Here is a 17599-nt window from a genome sequence, read left to right as displayed (position 1 = left end):
AGTTGTGTCTTTGCAACATCAGGGAATCTTTGTCTAATTCAAGTTCTTTTTTTTTCTTTTTTTTTTTTAATACATAGTAGAATTGGCTTAATGATTAAAATGTTGGTTAATGCTCAGTTTAAAGTAAAATCTTCTAAAGAAGGTTCAATCTTTACTACAGGCAATAATAATTAATGATAACATATAAAATAATTAACATTTCTATCCAGTCATAGTTGACGGAATAAGAACAATATATCCCATGGATTTAAATAAATGGTTCAGTCGGAAATTCCAGTTTCCCAGGTTTTACAAGGCTTGCAAGTATGTGTCTGAAGACGGTCAGAGTTTGCAAGTTTCACACAAAGGTAATTTATATGTCTGGCAGTGTTCTTCGATATGTTTTGTACAGAAATTCATCTGATAAATATTGAAAATTGGAAAAAAAAAAAAATCCGATGCTAAAAATAGTCTTTCTTTCTTTCTAGATAAAAATAATTTTTACAAGGGAACATTTTTCGTTACACCGACCAAGGAAGATAATTTTCAGCAAATTAAGAGAGATTCAATTCTCAGCAAATCGTTTCTTCTTAAAAAAAAAAAAAAAAAAACAGAACTCTTGTCATCTGGAGATATAGCTCAGTGGTAAAGTATTCAACTAGAGATCGAATGGTGCCCTGTTCAAGCCGGGGTGTACCTCACCATTTTATTTTAATCTTTTCTCATGAGTCCAATTTATGATAAAAGAAGAGATATCATTTAAAATCGTTGCAAATCATTTCTTCGTTTGCATGTTTTAAAACTCAACATTAATCAGAAGTAACTTTTCCTGGGCATTCCTCGTCAGACCCAAGTATCAGCTGACATGATATTGTAAACGAACACAGACGGAATTTGATGAACAACATTATCATTATTATTTTTTAATCTTTTTTGCAGGTTAGTTCACTGAGCAAATTATTTCTTAAATATAATATTCAATAGAGGATTGATTCTATAATGATACATACGCAATCTGCATAAATTAAAATATCATGTTTAAGCACATTGTATGACCAGGCAACGCCGGGTGTCAAGCTAGTAACAAGTAAGGTGAGAATTGTAATCAGAATGATCCATGTGACTATAATATAAAAGCGAAAATGTGTGTTTGTGTGTGTGTATTTTTTGTGCATGTCCGGCAAAGGCTTTTTTTGGGGGGGGGGCTCAGTAAGGTCACTCATTCTTAAAATTTTTTATATGCTCCATAGATTATAATATCTATGATTTACGAAAGAGTTCACGTGTATCTTTAATTTGGGCGACTTTTACACGCTATTTTCGCGATATTTCTTGGTCTACGCGTGTTTGTTTGGCTTTTCAGTATAAAAGCGAAACTGAATCCGTAACATCAGTCAGCTCCCTGGCACTTGTGCTAGGGATGTCCAGAAAAGCAATAAGGTTTGATCAATGCGGGGGAAACTCCCTTATATCAGACAATTGCTATTCATCATTCCCCTATTTATGGGGAGCTGGTTTGCTCAACATCTTGTGGGGAAACGCAGACACTGGCTTGCAGCCAAAATGAAGTTTCGCCATATGGCGTGATGCTTGACCTCATTAAGTTCACGCACCTGTTATTTCACTTTTTAATCGTTAAATTAGAACGCTTTTCATTCCTCTCCCTTCATGGCTGAACGGGAAAGATGCCAGTTTTTTTTGTTTTCCTTTTTCTTTTCTTGTTTTTTCTTTTTCTTTTTTTCTTTTTCTTTTCTTGATTTTTTTTTCTTGTCTTTGTTTGATTTTTTCTTTGTTTTTTTTCTATTTTCTTTTCGTTTCTTTCCTTTTCGTTTTTCTTTTTTTCTTTTCTTTCTTTTCATTTTCTTCGCCTTGCATTTTTCTTTCCATTTTCCCACTAACATTTTTCTTTTCTTTTGAGATTTTGTTTTCACAATTTTTTTTTTTTTTTTTTTTTTTTTTTTTGTAAAATTTCTTGTTATTCCTTATTACTATATTTAGTCTTACCTTTAACTTCTCTTTTTCTCTTTGCAGGTCCCTCGTTTCCCTGTCTATACTAGATCAGGAGAAGTTACTGTGTCAGTGAATATCGTTCAACCTGACTTGTATATTACGGAGTCTCAAATGAAAAAGTTGACTGCTTTTCACCGATTTGTCTTCAGTACTGTTCTGCGTTTAGAAAAGGATCCAATTGACTTCATGCCAGAAGAGGCGAAAGTGGGCTACATCATTGTACCTCTTATTGAAGGTAATAAAATGATATCTGTTTCATATATATATATATATATATATATATATACTAACCAAAATGTTGAACTTTTATTACATATTGGGGCCCTATCTCAGTAGCAATTAAGTTAGCTAGTGTGAATTTTGACAAAAGTTACATTAGTACCTGTTAGGATAGCCTTGATCTGCAAGCAGAATTGTACATTAGAGATGAGTGACTTAAGGACAAGGCAGGGTTAACGGAGGCCAAAACAGACAAAACAAAATCAAATGATCACGAATGGAAAATAATGTTCCGTTTTCTTTTAATGAAAGAAAACTAAAGTTTTCAATTAAGTTTTTCTCGGGAAGCCGTATGAACCTGGCAATGATGTAGAAAACTGATAATCTCAGCAAATGTTATCAATGTCTGTCCTTAAGTTAGGAATTTAAGAAGTAAATAATTTTTGATACATTAGTCTCTCTCTCCATAATTAAATTCTCTCCAATAAAACCTTTATGAAACTTTGAACATTTCCTTTGTATTCTCTTTCTACATGATAAGAAGGGAAAAACTATGACAAAGAGAAATGGCAAAGTCAGTCAGTAATGAAGAAAAAAATAGGTAATTCGCACTTTGTATCTTTGACAGACATTTAACCCCGTCACTGACTATAAAAAAGAAAAGTAGAAAAAATTAGTTTCTGAATTTTTGAGATCAGGTTTGATTATTCATATTGTCTGGATTCTTTGAACTACTGTTCTTATCTTGATTGTCATTTTCACAACGTTTTGGTCGATATAACCTCCAACCTTCTTCAGGTGTATGTTGTCAAACTTGTAAAATCTTTCTGTCACACTTGGGAATCTGCACTGAATTTTGAACAGAACCTTTTATTTAATTCACAAAGATAGCATACTCTCATTCCATCAGCCATAACTGGGTAGAAGTCATAATTGTTTTTACAGTCACCCACACTGAGGATTGAACCTTCAAAAGAATGTAAATTTTTACAATTGAATTTTTCTAAGTACTTTAGCCAGTCCACCACGGGTCTTTGCAGACAAATCTAGTACAAATTTTTGGAACCTTAAATCTATTTTATTTCTAGATGTAAATGTACCGTTACATCAGACAATTGCTATTCATTTAGATACTACCCTTTTTTTTGGAGAGCTGGTTTACCTCAACATCTTGAAGAAACAAAGTTAAGTTTCCCCTATCGCGTGATGTTTGACCTCATTAAATTTACGTACCTGTCACTTAATGTTTTAATTGTTAAATTAAAATGCTTTTCACTTCCTATCCCATCGCAGTAAGCGATAAGGTGTCAGTTTTTTTCCCGTTTCTTTTCCACATTCGTGTCAAAGTTTCAGGTTCAAGCCTAGTTACCAAAACTTTTTTTTTCTTTTACGCGTCCAAACACCCGGGCAACCTCTGGCACCCCTGCTAGTTCTTTATAATTAACAGTTCCCATATGTTCTGTACTAGGTCTACTAAGTAGACATAGTATATAATTTAATATGATATCAGAACCATTAATTATAAATAATATATTTAGTAATTAATAAATATAGTCATGAATAGTGATATTTACATCTGAAAATACATGTAGCACTTACTATTAAAAAAGAAGAGTAGACAGGAATTATGTTTCTGAATTTTTTTAGATGAGGATTGAATATCCATATTAGGATTCTTTGGACTACTGTTCTCATCTTGATTGTCATTTTCACATTTCGATCGATGTAACCTCTGACCTTCTTCAGGTGTATCTTGTCAAACTCAGGGAATCTGCATGGAATTTCAAACAGAACACTTGACTTAATTCATGAGGTAGCTTGCTCTTGTTCTGTCAGCCATGACTGGCTAGTAAGTAGTCTGCAATTGTAACACAATTACTCATTATTTGCACTTTTAATAACAAAATTAGAAAAATACAAGTTTTTGTTTTATTTGAAATTTTATAAGAAATATGTTTATGAAATTATAAAAATAAAATTATTGAAATCAAAATAACAAACATAATAAAAACGTACCCAATACATAATATTCTTTAAATAGTTGGCTTTGATTCTCTGCCGCCACAGGAATTCTTACAGATGACTATTGAAAAAGACCATTGTTGTGGTATTTTTATCTGTATAATTTTGTTAATTTTTATTGTATATTTTTTTAGTAATGTCCTTTTCTTCTGTTTTATTTCAATAAATCGCTTCACAATAAAAACACTGAAGAACAATAAAAGTTAAGGAACTGATTTTCCTTGTCACCGCTTCCAGTAGTGCTTCACCGGAAGTTAGGAAATACGTTAGCTACAAGTACAGGTAGACATGAAAGGATGTGATTAAGGATGGACCTTAAAGATGAGAGGGATAACAACTTGCCACAGTTTGTAAATCAGTTTGTAAAAACTATCCAACACATGCCAGCATGTAAAGATGGACATTAAACCGAATATGATAATGAGTTTTTATTTCAGTTCCTTGAGCGTGAAGTCATTCTTGAAATGGATAGAAAAATGTAGTTGCAAGCAAAAAAATAATGGTGACATAAATCCAGAAATCCATTTAGATAAGCTTTCCCAGGCAAAAAAATTAATTCGATTACCGTCAGCAGAAACGCAGAGGTTTTCTCATTTTGACATGGAATGATCAACACTGGAAAATTCAACAGCGATTTTTATCCTCGGCCCCCAAAATCAACAAAGATTAGACTGTTCCTGTAATGATCTGGTCCCTATTGATTGTAGCGTAATCCTGTTCCTGTGCAGTTCTAGGAGGTCCATCCTCGCAGTCTTTGCCTTCTCTTTTTGAGAAAAGGGTTAATTTGTTGCTAATCGCCTGGGACGCCCTTACCAAAGAATGCAGTAAAAGTTAAATGACTTGAGTGTAAAGCCATTCCTGAAACAGAAAAATGTAATTCCAAGCAAAAAAAAATTGAATTGCAGCATAAATTCAATTAGAGAAGTTTTCCAAGGATAAGAATTGATCCAGTTATCGATAAGCAGAAATGTAGTGGTTTTCTCATTTTGAAATGGAAAGATATCGCTAAAGAATTCAACATGGTTCAATCTATTTTATAAAATTATCCTGGCATCTGATTTGTTTGTTCTTATCACACATGGTTATGACTAAAATCGACCAAGCTTATGGGGGTCATACTTTTCTATTATGTCAAAAATATTGTAACTTTGTTGTAGCTCATGCTTTTCAAATTTCATTGTCCATTTTTTTTTTTTTTATGTCAAAAATATTGTAACTTTGTTGTAGCTCATGCTTTTCAAATTTCATTGTCCATTTTTTTTTTTTTTTATCTTTTCCAGATGAAAACCTTGAGAACCAAATCAACTGGAATTTCGTTGATGAAGTGCAGGATTCATTCAGCAGGAAACACCCGGATATTTACGACCCAAAGCGAGAAAAATTTGAGTTTTGCACAGGCGATTTTGAAGATGCTGTTGTGATGCCCTCCTACCGCAATATGGACCAACCACAGCACTTCTACGTTGCAGAGATTAAGCATGACCTGAATCCCAACAGCCCGTTTCCATCGCCTGAGCTGTACCGAACTTTCAACGAATATTACTCCAAGAAATATGGCCTGCATATCACCAATTTAGAGCAACCATTACTTGACGTGGACCACACGTCGGCACGTTTAAATCTGCTGACCCCACGGTATATGAACCAAAAGGGAATCGCACTTCCTACTAGCAGTGCCGAGACAAAGAAGGCTCGGCGCGAGAACCTGCAGCAGAAACAGATCTTGATTCCTGAACTCTGCGTTGTGCATATCTTTCCAGCCTCATTGTGGCGCAAGGCCGTGTGCCTTCCTGCAATTCTTTATCGAATCAACTACCTTCTCATTGCGGAAGAAATTCGGGTGAAAATTGCCCAGGGAACCAAGATTGGGTTGATCGATATTCCAAAGGGCTTCCAGTTTCCGAAACTTGACTTTGGGTTTGAGACTAATCCTGAAAAAATAATTGATAACAGGAACGAGAGTGAAACAAAGTCTGTGAAATCGATCGATGACGACGACGATGATGATGAAAATTGTGAGTCTATGGAGACGGTTATTGAGACAAGCACTGGTCGTCGCCATCATCGTCATAATCATCAAGATTCCCAAAAATCTTCTGCAGAGGAAGAGAAGACATTGCACAAGTCAGAAAAAAAGGAATCCAGTTTTCAAGCGGAAAGAACTTCAAAGTTTGAAAAGGACTTAAAGAATGCTAAAGAAGCTGAAAACAAAAATAAGTCTTTAGAAAAAAATAATTCCTCCAAAGCCTTCCCTAATAACACATCAGCATTGCCATGTTCTAAATTATCCAAAGCCTCAACCAATAATAACACACTTCCACAACCATGTTCTAAAACCTCCATCAATGATACCCCACAATTACCATGTTCTAAAGCCTCCATCGCCTCCATTAATAGCACGTCACCACAATCATGTTCTAAGTCCTCCAATACCTCCACCAACAACACATCTTCGCTACCATGTTCTAAGTCCTCCAAAGACTCCACTCACAACACACCGTCGCTATCATGTTCTAAATCTCCAGCTAAATCTCATAAAATCACAACAAATAAAAACAATAACCCTCCATCGAAGGTCACGACGGATAATCAGAAAATCACTGCTGCTGATAATACTTCCTTTAGGAAATCCACCAAATCGGATGCAGCAAAAAAATCCTCGCAACAGATAGATTTCGTCACCCTAAAAAACCTTGAAAACTGGGCACAAAATTCCTCGTCTGTTGACCCACCACCAAAAGAATCTGTGTCTTTTACGAAATCAACGTTTCCAAATTTTCAAGGTTCCAGCAAAATACCGGAGGCAAGGAAAGAGGATTTCAAAATAACTTTTGACATTCCGAGAGACTTGGGAGTTTCCAGCGAAACCCCAAATGACAGTTTTGTTGCATCGGATTCTCAATCTAAGATCCAGTTCCAGAATGAGAGTTTGATGAAAGACTTGGAATCGCTTGACATTCGTCTCATCTGCAGTAACACTACCACATATCCAAAGGAAAGCACCTTCAGTGCGGTGGATGAGCAAATCCGGAAAGAAAGGCAATCGAAGACTATTTCCAGCTGGGGTGATAAAAATCCGGGGAAGGATAAGAAAAGGACTACTGCCCCGATTGAACCACTCAGGTCGTCAAAGTGCAAGATTGTAGAACTCTCACCAGAGGACGCTAGTGTAGAATGTCAAAATAATGACGGAAACTGTGATACAACAAATCCCAACAATCTTGTACCGTGTACGACTGTCAAGAATAATCCATCACCCACCCCACCTGACACCCTCTCTACTCAGAAATATTCCCCTCATTCCTGCTCAAATACTATCAATGCTCAAACAATTTATGCTAACAAAACCAATCCTGCTGAAGTTAATGGCAATATCTGCTCAAATGATAATTCGGAATCTGCTGTACATTTTGCCAAGACTTCCACACCTGACAACCCCACACAGTCATCTGAAAAGTGTACCGATGGCTGTGGGGTTACCTGCTTGTGTGATTCTAATTCTAATTCAGAATTTGCTGCAAGGACTGCTGCGCACATCACCAATGCTTCTACACTTAATAACCTTTTGCGATCATCCATGAATTACATCGATGAATCTGGAATTGTCTGTTCTGCTGTCGACCCTGAATTCCAGCCCGTTCACACTGCCACGCCGAATATACAGAAATCCTCGTTATCATCTTCGTTGTCTTCATCTCCGACGTCTTCAATTTCTCATCGTTTATTGTCACCAGCAACAACAGCGGAAGCATCCTCCACTAGCAACACTTTATCGACACATCATCCATCACCATCCCAAGGTAACCAGTATCAGCATCATTCTAACGGTCTTGGTCAACATTTATCAGGCTCAACAGAAGAACTTGTCAAAGACTCTGCCGCCAATCCCAACTCTGCCTCCAACCCCAGCTATGACTCTGCCTCCAACCCCAGCTATGACTCTGCCTCCAACCCCAGCTATGACTCTGCCTCCAACCCCAGCTATGACTCTGCCTCCAACCCCAGCTATGACTCTGCCTCCAACCCCAGCTATGACTCTGCCTCCAACCCCAGCTATGACTCTGCCTCCAACCCCAGCTATGACTCTGCCTCCAACCCCAGCTATGACTCTGCCTCCAACCCCAGCTATGACTCTGCCTCCAACCCCAGCTATGACTCTGCCTCCAACCCCAGCTATGACTCTGCCTCCAATCCTGACTCTGATTTCATGTCCAACATAGACTCTGTCTCAAACTCTGCCTCTATCTCCAATCCTGGTTCTGCCTCTGATTCCAATCCTGAATCTGACATTTCCTCGTCATCGGAAACCATTCCTCACCCTGAAGATAATACCATAATAAAAATGACATCTCAGACATCAACTCCTTCACCTGATCATAAGGCTAGCACCATTATGCAAGTGGATCCACCCATACCATTAACCACTAACAACAACAGTAATACCAAAAGCTTGGTTCAGTCACCGCCCGCTTCTAAAGAGATGGTAAAGAGCGATGGTGAAAGCATTCCTCCCTCGTCCACTAACCCTAACCCTCCCTCGTCCACCACCAACAACAATGCTAACTGTGATATCTCTCCCACCAATAAACCTGATCTGTCTACCGATGTCTTTCAAAATGTGACATCCTTCTGCGGTGAGTCGGCGCAGCTCGATACAAGCAAACTCTCTGACTATGGTGTCGTTGCCGATAAGGTCAATGCCAATTTTATTTACACGTATGCCTCACCTCAGGAAATTAACACGGCTTCACCTTTGCCACTTCCGCAGATGTCTTGTTGCCCTCCTCTGCTCTTGGACACTGATATAGAACTGAGTAGCTTTATTGGTCCAAGCCCATGCGTCATTCTACAAGCGCTTACAATGTCAAATGCCAATGATTTCTTCAGTCTTGAACGACTGGAGACGATTGGGGATTCATTTCTCAAGTATGCTATCACCGTTTACCTATATTGTCAATACCCCGGCATTCACGAAGGCAAGTTAAGTTATTTACGCAGCAAACAAGTCAGCAACTACAATCTATATCGTCTTGGTCGCAAAAAAGGTCTCCCTGAGAGAATGGTCTCTGCCAAATTCGAACCCTACGAAAACTGGCTACCTCCTGGTTACGTTATTAATGAAGAACGTAGACGAGGTCCCGTGCACAAGGTACATATCTCTTCGAGCAGTGGCAAATTCGAAAGTCGCTCCTTTGGCAGCCGATTAAATGGGGACATTTCTGAAGGAGGCGACTATTTCCAAAAAGGGGACGAATCAAAGAGCTCGTCTGATAATTCTTTTGAGTTTGAATCAAAATCCAACAACGATTCGTTAAGTTTTATTGAAGACTTTGATGAGAACATTCCGAGCCATATCCGCAAGGCAAATTTTGAACAGTGGAAATTCAATCAGGAACTGGAGGAGTTGAAGCAATCGCAGGAACAGGATGGCATCAATGGGAACGGTAATTCGTCAAATGAAAAACCATTAATACCATACAGTTTGCAGACTATCCACAGCATTCCCGATAAAAGTGTTGCTGATTGTGTGGAGGCCCTCATTGGTTGTTATCTGACTTGCTGTGGCAAGAGGGCTGCTTTGTTATTTATGTCATGGCTTGGTCTCAAAGTTCTACCGCAGAAACATATCTTGACTGATAGAAATAGAATTGAAGACGTAAGTTCATTTTAAAAAAATTTTTTTTTTTACCTTTAATCTTTTAGTTTATTTTGTGTAGGTAACATCAATCTCTCTCTTTCTCTACACACACACATATATATAATGTATGTATAAAAAAGTCTATTGATTTTTTATACATACATTATATACAGAGTGGTCCACTTAAAAGTAGCCCGAGCTGTCTAATCTTTCTCTTCTCGACCAACTAACACCACAAGACAAAGTACAATTTGTTTTCCAACAAGATGGCGCTACATGCCGCGCGTCTCACAGATCACTGACATGAGTTCATGACATGTTTACGGAAGAGAGAACAATATGCAAAGGGTTATGGCCACCACGTTCCCCGGATTTGATATCATGTGTTTTTTATCTTTGGGGGACTTTAAAACAAAAAGTTTATGTAAATAATCCTCACAATCTAGACCAACTAAAAGAGAACATTACCAAAGCTATCAGGAGAACATCAGAGAAGATCTACAGGCAGTATCTGCAAACGTTAAACGTGCTCAGAAATGCATAGATGGCAATGGGAAGCACTTCTAGTATCTTTTCTAACAATATAGATAATTTAAACAATGCTATGATGTTCCTCATCTCTACTAGATTTTCTGGGCTACTTTTAATTAGGTCACTCTGTGTGTGTGGATATATATATATATATGTATGTGTGTATGTATATATAGAGAGAGAGATTGATATTACATGCACAAAATAAACATGAAACCTTTATAAATGTCTGTATTTTTTCTATTTATTTTTTATTTAACAGTAGCAATACCAGACACCATAATGTTCAATGCTGGACAAGGCACACACTGCTATTTGACACTCATAGTCTTTAAATGAGTAATAAGTACATTTCTTCTACATCCATCAAAATAAAACTTATATAACTGGATTGACAATAAAATTTACTTGAAAATGGTATTTTAATATTTTTGTTGTGATTTGTATATTCGAAGAAATCATTATTTAAATCCAACTATTAACGACGAAACATGCCCACATAGCATGCCCGCTCGCGGTAGATGACTTTTTGAAAATAAGCAGAAGTTGTACACATCTACAACGTTTCTGTTTTAACTAATTAGAGAAAAGAATTGTCTTTGCTACGGGAATTTGAACACATGTATGTCTTTCCAGTCAAAAGTTAGAATATCTCAAAGTTGACGCTTTGTAGTAAAAAGATAGAAACTGTGTTCGAACGCTATTTAATAGCAAATATATTAATTTCTTTTGTCCTAAAATTTGTAAAGAATTGTATAAAAACTTTTTAGGCACAAGTAGATAAAAATAGTGACAAACACACGTGAACATGAGAATTTTTGTGTGGCATGACACGCACAAAAAAATCTGTAAACAAATCATTTGTCAACTGATTTACGAAAATAAAGTATTCATTTTTTTTGTTTTTGTTATTATTTAAAAAACATAAGTTTTTAATTATGGACAAGAAAAGATTTTTTGGAAAAAGAATAACTGACAATGAACATTGTTATATAAAATAAAATACGCATCAAGTGTGCTTGAAAACCAAATCACAACATAATATTAGGAAAATAAATATTTTACTTGTTTGAAATTTATAACATAAATATATTTTGGTGCTAAACTCCATCCTTAATATGTTGTTTTCTTTAAGTAAAAAATAAAGTATTCATTTTTTATTTTTGTCATTATTTAGAAAACAAATTTTTAATTATGGAAAGAAAAAAAAAATTCTTTGAAAAAGAATGACCGACAATGACCACGCTTTTAAATGAGTTAAAACGCATAAACCACTTATCCAGTTAAGTAAAAGAATAACTTTTATTGGGTTTGTTTTACAATCCACAGAGGTATGAAAAAGTGATCAAAAAACAAATAAATGCAATCAAAGGCAAGTTACTCTTCTACCTACCTCGATAAATTTTTAGTGTTGTAAATGTTTATTCTGTTAAAAAACAAGTGTCGAGCGTTACATGAGAACAAGAAAAAAATGGCTGCAATGTCTCTTGAAGTCTCAACAATGATGTGAAAATAAAAAATTATACAAAATAGTGGTAGAAACTCACCCGATAATTGTCACAGTAACTTGAAGCCGTTAATGCACTTGAAAACATTATTGTAATCTGTACAAAATTTCCTTTCATTTGATATGCTACAAGCCATATTTTGTTAATTTCTTCGAATTGTGTTGTGGTAGTCATCTTGGATTTCCTCGTTGCCATCTTGGATATCCTGGTTGCCATCTTGGATTTTTCATGGTTACCATCTTGGATTTTTCATGGTGTAATGATAACAAATGATAATGTCCATCAGAATAATATTTTGTGTGATGATAAAGCCTTACCTCCCATTTTTTAACTGTTTTTTGATGCTTCTACTTAAAGCCATTAAAATGAAATTTAATTATGCTAATTAGTTTAATGTACTTGAAAACAATTTTGATCTGTACAAAATTTCCTTCAATTTGATATGCTACAAGCCATATTTTGTTAAAAATTTCTTTGAATCGTGTCATGGTGGCCGTTTTGAATTTCCTGCTCACCATCTTGGATTTTTCATGATGTTATAAGGGCAAATGATAATGTCCATCAGAATAATACTTGGAACAGTGCGTAGGCAATGTGAGAATAACGTCAAGGGTGTGAACTCCATATAGAAACGTTGATTTAATTTGAATAAAATAAAATACGCATCAAGTGCACTTGAAAGCCAAATCGCAACGTACTGTTCCAACGTTTCAAAATACAACCGCTGTGATACAACACACAGCTCTTTACTTTTCTTTCTCCAACTTTACAACATGGAGAGAAAGAAGAAAAGAAAAAAAAAGAAAGAAAACAGCATACTGAAGATGGAGTATATCTCTGAAACATATTTATGTTATAAATTTCAAACAAGTAAAATATTTGTTTATTTTCCTAATATTACGTTGTGATTTGACTTTCAAGCGCACTTGATGCATATTTTATTCAAATTAAATTAACGTTTCTGTATGGAATTCACACCCTTGACATAATTTTCCACATCTCATATTAATGATGAAATGATAAATATTTATTGATTTTTACACTACCAGTAAAACATTAGTCCTGGTCAAAGTAAATTTTTCACTTATGAAGGGGGAACCCCGTATGCTTGGCTTGTTGTGTCTGTGTGTTTTTTCAGACAAGGCAAAATTATCCTAAAATTAAATCAATGAGAAACAAAATGTAAAAAAAAAAAAATCAAATTTTCAGTCTGATCCAATCTATTAAACAAAACCTTTTTTATGTTTCTGAATTTTTTTATCTTCTCTTTATATTATAACGGCTTCAAGTTAATGTGACAATTATCGGGTTAGTTTCTGCCACTATTTTGTATTTTTATCTTTTTTTATATCTTTTCTATGTATTTGGATTCTTCGAACTACTGTCCTCATCTGCAAGGACCCATGGTGTAGTGGTAGTGGATTCACTTGTCAGTTACACTCTTCCGGAAGTTGAAGATTTAATTCTCAGTGTGTGCAACACTTAAAATACAATTGCAAATTACTTAGGACTTCTACCTAGTTAAGGTTGATGTAGATTAAATAAAGAGTTCCATTCAAAATTCTCTGCAGATTCCCGAGTTCTACAGAAAAATTCCAGAGTTTGACAAGATACACCTGAAGAAGGTCATAAGTTACATTGACTGAAACGTGAAAATAGCACAAGATGAGAACAGTAGGCTGAAGAATCCAAATAATACAAAGAAAACTATTTTTAAATATTTGTTCAAATAATTTTTGCTTTTATAAAAAAAAAAAAAGTAAAAATGTAAGAGACAGATGGACTAAAATTGTCTGAAGGACAAATTTTTCATGTGTTCACGTCAATTGATGTGTGGATGTTAATTAATTTTTTTTTTTTTTTTTTTTCAGAGTGTAACAGAACATCAGCTTGAAGAACTTGAAAGCCCGGTGTCTCCTCTCCTGACTCACATATCAAATGCAAATGAAGTTCTCGAGCATCTGCTCGACGGATATGAAACATTTGAAAAGGAAATTGGGTACCAGTTTCGGGATCGTTCCTACCTTCTGCAGGCCTTCACTCATGCCTCTTACCATTATAACACGGTAACGGATTGTTACCAACGGTTAGTAGAATCTTCCTCATTCTACGTCTTTGAGTTCTTCACAAATAAATTGAACAAAACGCAACTAATTTCTGTAATATGAGCTTTTCTTTTTCATTGTTTTCTTTTTTTCTGTCAATTTTTTGGGTTCTGTGACAATTTCTACAGTTTCTGTTTGTATTCATCTTATTCGGTTTAACATGTTAGGTTAGTTTCTAGAAGCTGTCTATCTCTGGCCAGGTCTTTATTCATTTTTAGCACCTCCTTATATGTCTTCCTTGACCTAACCCTGCTAACTGATCTTGCTATCTCAACTTTTCTACCTCTATTAATCCAAGATTTCTTTTCCATTCTTTCAATGTGATCATACCAACAAAGTCTCCTGTTTTGTATACATTTTTCTATACTATCCAGACTTTGTCTTCCCCTGAGGTCATTAGATGTAAGCCTATCTTTAAAACTCACATGACACATTTACCATATCATTTTGATATTATTTACCTGGGTATGACCTAAAAATACATTCACTAGTGAGGTCCCATTTGCATGCTGTGGCAAATGTGGAGTCGTCCCTTATTTATTATTGTTCCCAGATCCACTTTGGCCCAGAGTTGTAATACCTGTTAGTAGCTCCAGGTACTACTCAATCAGTCTGCCTGAAGATACTGACTCCCCCCCCCCCAAAAAAAAATGCACTAAACATTAATGTTGTTGTTTTTTTTTCTTTTCTCTTTGCAAAACCCAATCATCTTCTGCAAAAGCAAAAACAACAATTTTCGTCTACAAAACAATCAAACCAAACACCATAAATAAATATTTGAAGATATAAAGAACTTGAAGTATAAAACATTTTTTCCCAAAATACTGAATTCAGCATTAAATAATTCAAAGATTGTTGCTTTGCCATAAAACAAACAAACAACCAACCATTTGGTTTTCAACCTTCACTGGCAAGTTTCACCTCCATATATCATCATACCGATATTGATTTTATTTTTTATTTTATTTTTTTATAGTTTGGAATTTCTGGGTGATGCCATTTTGGATTATGTGATAACGCGACATTTGTATGAAGATTCTCAGCGCTACTCCCCCGGGGTATTGACTGATCTTCGTTCAGCCCTTGTCAACAACAACATCTTCGCAGCTCTAGCTGTGAAGTGGAACTTTCACAAATTCTTTCGGGCGATTTCCCCAGAACTCTTCAATGTTATTGAGAGGTTTGTTGCCCGGCAGAAAGAGAAGGAAGACGAAATTGATTTAGAGGAAGAGGTAAGACATTTTCGTTTGTTTACTTGACCTCCCACAAGGGCAAAATTAGACTTTATGGTTTTAATGCAGAGAAAATCTGTCTTTTTAAACTACTACTTCAATTGCTTTAAACATAATAGATGTTTTGAAACTAAGGTCACCTTTAGGACTGCCAGCAATCATTGCCAAATGATAAAAAATGCAAGAGAGTCGTATGCGCAGTCCATCGAGTTCAAAAGTACAAGGGTGAATAACAATGTCCTAAACAGATGCAAGTCCCCTGTCCTGACCATCATCAACAGAGTTGGAGTGATTTCATCAACATCTGACAAACTCTTTAAGAACTTTGCATCAAACTCAACCCTATACAATCAGGGTAACCTACCTTTCAAATTTCCTACCAAGACCGAAAGTAATCTGAGTAAAATTCGCATATCTGTTCATGATGTTGCTGTACTCCTTAAGGACATTGTTGCCAACAAGGTAACTGGTTAAAATATTCAAGTTATAATACTCAAAAAGCAGCAACCATAACTAGCACCCATACTTACAAAGCTGTTTAATCGATTAAATGCTTCCCAACACCTTGGAAAACCTCATTAATCTGCCCAGTATTTAAAAATACTAGAGATCAGTCTGCTGCATCTTAGTAAAGACTAATTAGTCTTGTGTGTTTCATAAGTACAAGAGCAGAGGCTTGGCTATCATGAATTTTGGCGAATAACAAACAATATCCTAAATAAATGCAAGTCCCCTGTCCTGACCATCATCAACATCTGACAAACTGTTTAAAAACTTTGCATCAAACTCAACCCTATGCTTTCAGGGTAACCTACCTCCCGAATTTCCTACCAAGACCGAAAGTAATCTGAGCAACATCCTCATATCTGTTCACGATGTTGCCAACAAGGTAACTGATTAAAATATTCCAGTCATAGTACTGAAAAAGCAGCAACCATAACTGGCACCCCTATTAACAGGAATAATGAACTATTCCATGGTGTCACTTCCAAGGAACGAGAAGCGGTTTACGAGAGACATACGAAGCGGATGGTTGTTCATGACTAGTCCTGCCATGAGCAAAGATATTGTTCAATTACTATTTTTTTAATGTATTTTTGTTAATACATCTTTATTTAATTGTTACTGTGTCTTTCTCATCATTTATTCAACCACTAACACCACAACAAACCCGTTCTTGCAAAGCTGTTTAATCGATCCATAAAGGAGAAATGCTTCCCAACACCTTGAAAGACCTCATTAATCTGCCCAATACTTAAAAATACTGGAAGTCAGTCTAAAGACTAATTAGTTTTGTGTGTGTCATGATGTATAAGTTACTTGAATATGTGTTAAATAAAGAAATTGTAAACCATTTCAGCCCAAAAAAAAAAAAAAAAAAACCTATTCAGTGACTAGCAATATGGTTTCCATTCAACAAGATCTACAGCTGATATACTGACTAATCTCGTATAGCATCGGTGAAACTATCGATGGTGGTTTCCTCTAGAGCAATAGCTCTTGACATATCAAAGGCATTTGATAGTTTGGCATAAAGTTCGCTTCACAAGATTTCTAGCTATGGAATACTTGAAAATGTCTTCTCAGACATTGAATCCTTCCTCTCTGGTAGATTTATACAAGTAGTCATCGATGAACAGAAGTTGAAGCTCAGAGTATCAATGCTGACATGCTTCAAGGATTCATCTTTTTTTTTTTTTTTTTTTTTTTTTTACAAAGGCATCACCACATTATCAAGGCCCAGAGGCCACTCAAGGATAAGGGTTAAAGAGTGTACAGTAGAAGTTGGTCAATATAGTAATCATTAGTAATGAAAATTTGGTAAATTTAATAACTTATATGGAACGGCTCATCAAGAACTTATTTACTTTAGACTTGAACAAAACCATATTGTAGTCAGCCGGAAAGCAGGAAAACGGAAGACAATTCCACAGGCGTGCAGTTCTAAGAAAGAAGCTTTGTTCATGGAATCTACGTTTAGGTTTAGGCACAGATAAAGAGTGGGGGAAATTATTGATAGTGTTTACAGCTAGACGAGTGTTTCTTGTGAAAGTTTGGCGAGGGGGGACCATAGATTGAAGCTCAGTTGAACACTTTCCATGAAAATAACGATACATCAGAGACAAACTCGCAACATCTCTTCTGTGAGATAGAGGTTGCAAGGAGGAGAAAAGGACATCTCCTACGAGGCTACGAAGTCTATTTTGAACTCTATCAAGGCAGGACAAGTTCTTTCTAGCAGCTCCTGCCCAGATGTGGCAACAGTATTCCATCCTTGGACGTACCTGGCTCTTATATAGATAGAGAATAGCATCAGCAGTGAGATATCTACTGGATCGATAGAAAGATCCCACC

The 17599-nt window shown here is 35.9% G+C and overlaps 1 protein-coding gene across 1 annotated transcript in view; it reads left to right on the top strand.

Moving 5' to 3' along the window:
* Window positions 1–17599, top strand: part of LOC145260492 (endoribonuclease Dicer-like) — a 112753-nt gene that overhangs the window by 70487 nt on the left and 24667 nt on the right. Inside the window, exons 13-16 of the mRNA XM_080118603.1 lie at window positions 2011–2224; window positions 5511–9886; window positions 13779–13993; window positions 14989–15244. Of these exons, the coding sequence (XP_079974729.1) occupies window positions 2011–2224; window positions 5511–9886; window positions 13779–13993; window positions 14989–15244 (5061 nt within the window). The remainder of the gene's footprint in view (window positions 1–2010; window positions 2225–5510; window positions 9887–13778; window positions 13994–14988; window positions 15245–17599) is intronic.

Source organism: Euprymna scolopes, chromosome 36, assembly GCF_053919585.1.
Source record: "Euprymna scolopes isolate OS-2025 chromosome 36, ASM5391958v1, whole genome shotgun sequence".
Taxonomy (NCBI): Eukaryota; Metazoa; Mollusca; class Cephalopoda; order Sepiida; family Sepiolidae; genus Euprymna; species Euprymna scolopes.
The sequence above is the reverse complement of the archived record's forward strand: the minus strand, read 5'-3'. Positions and strand labels throughout refer to the sequence as shown.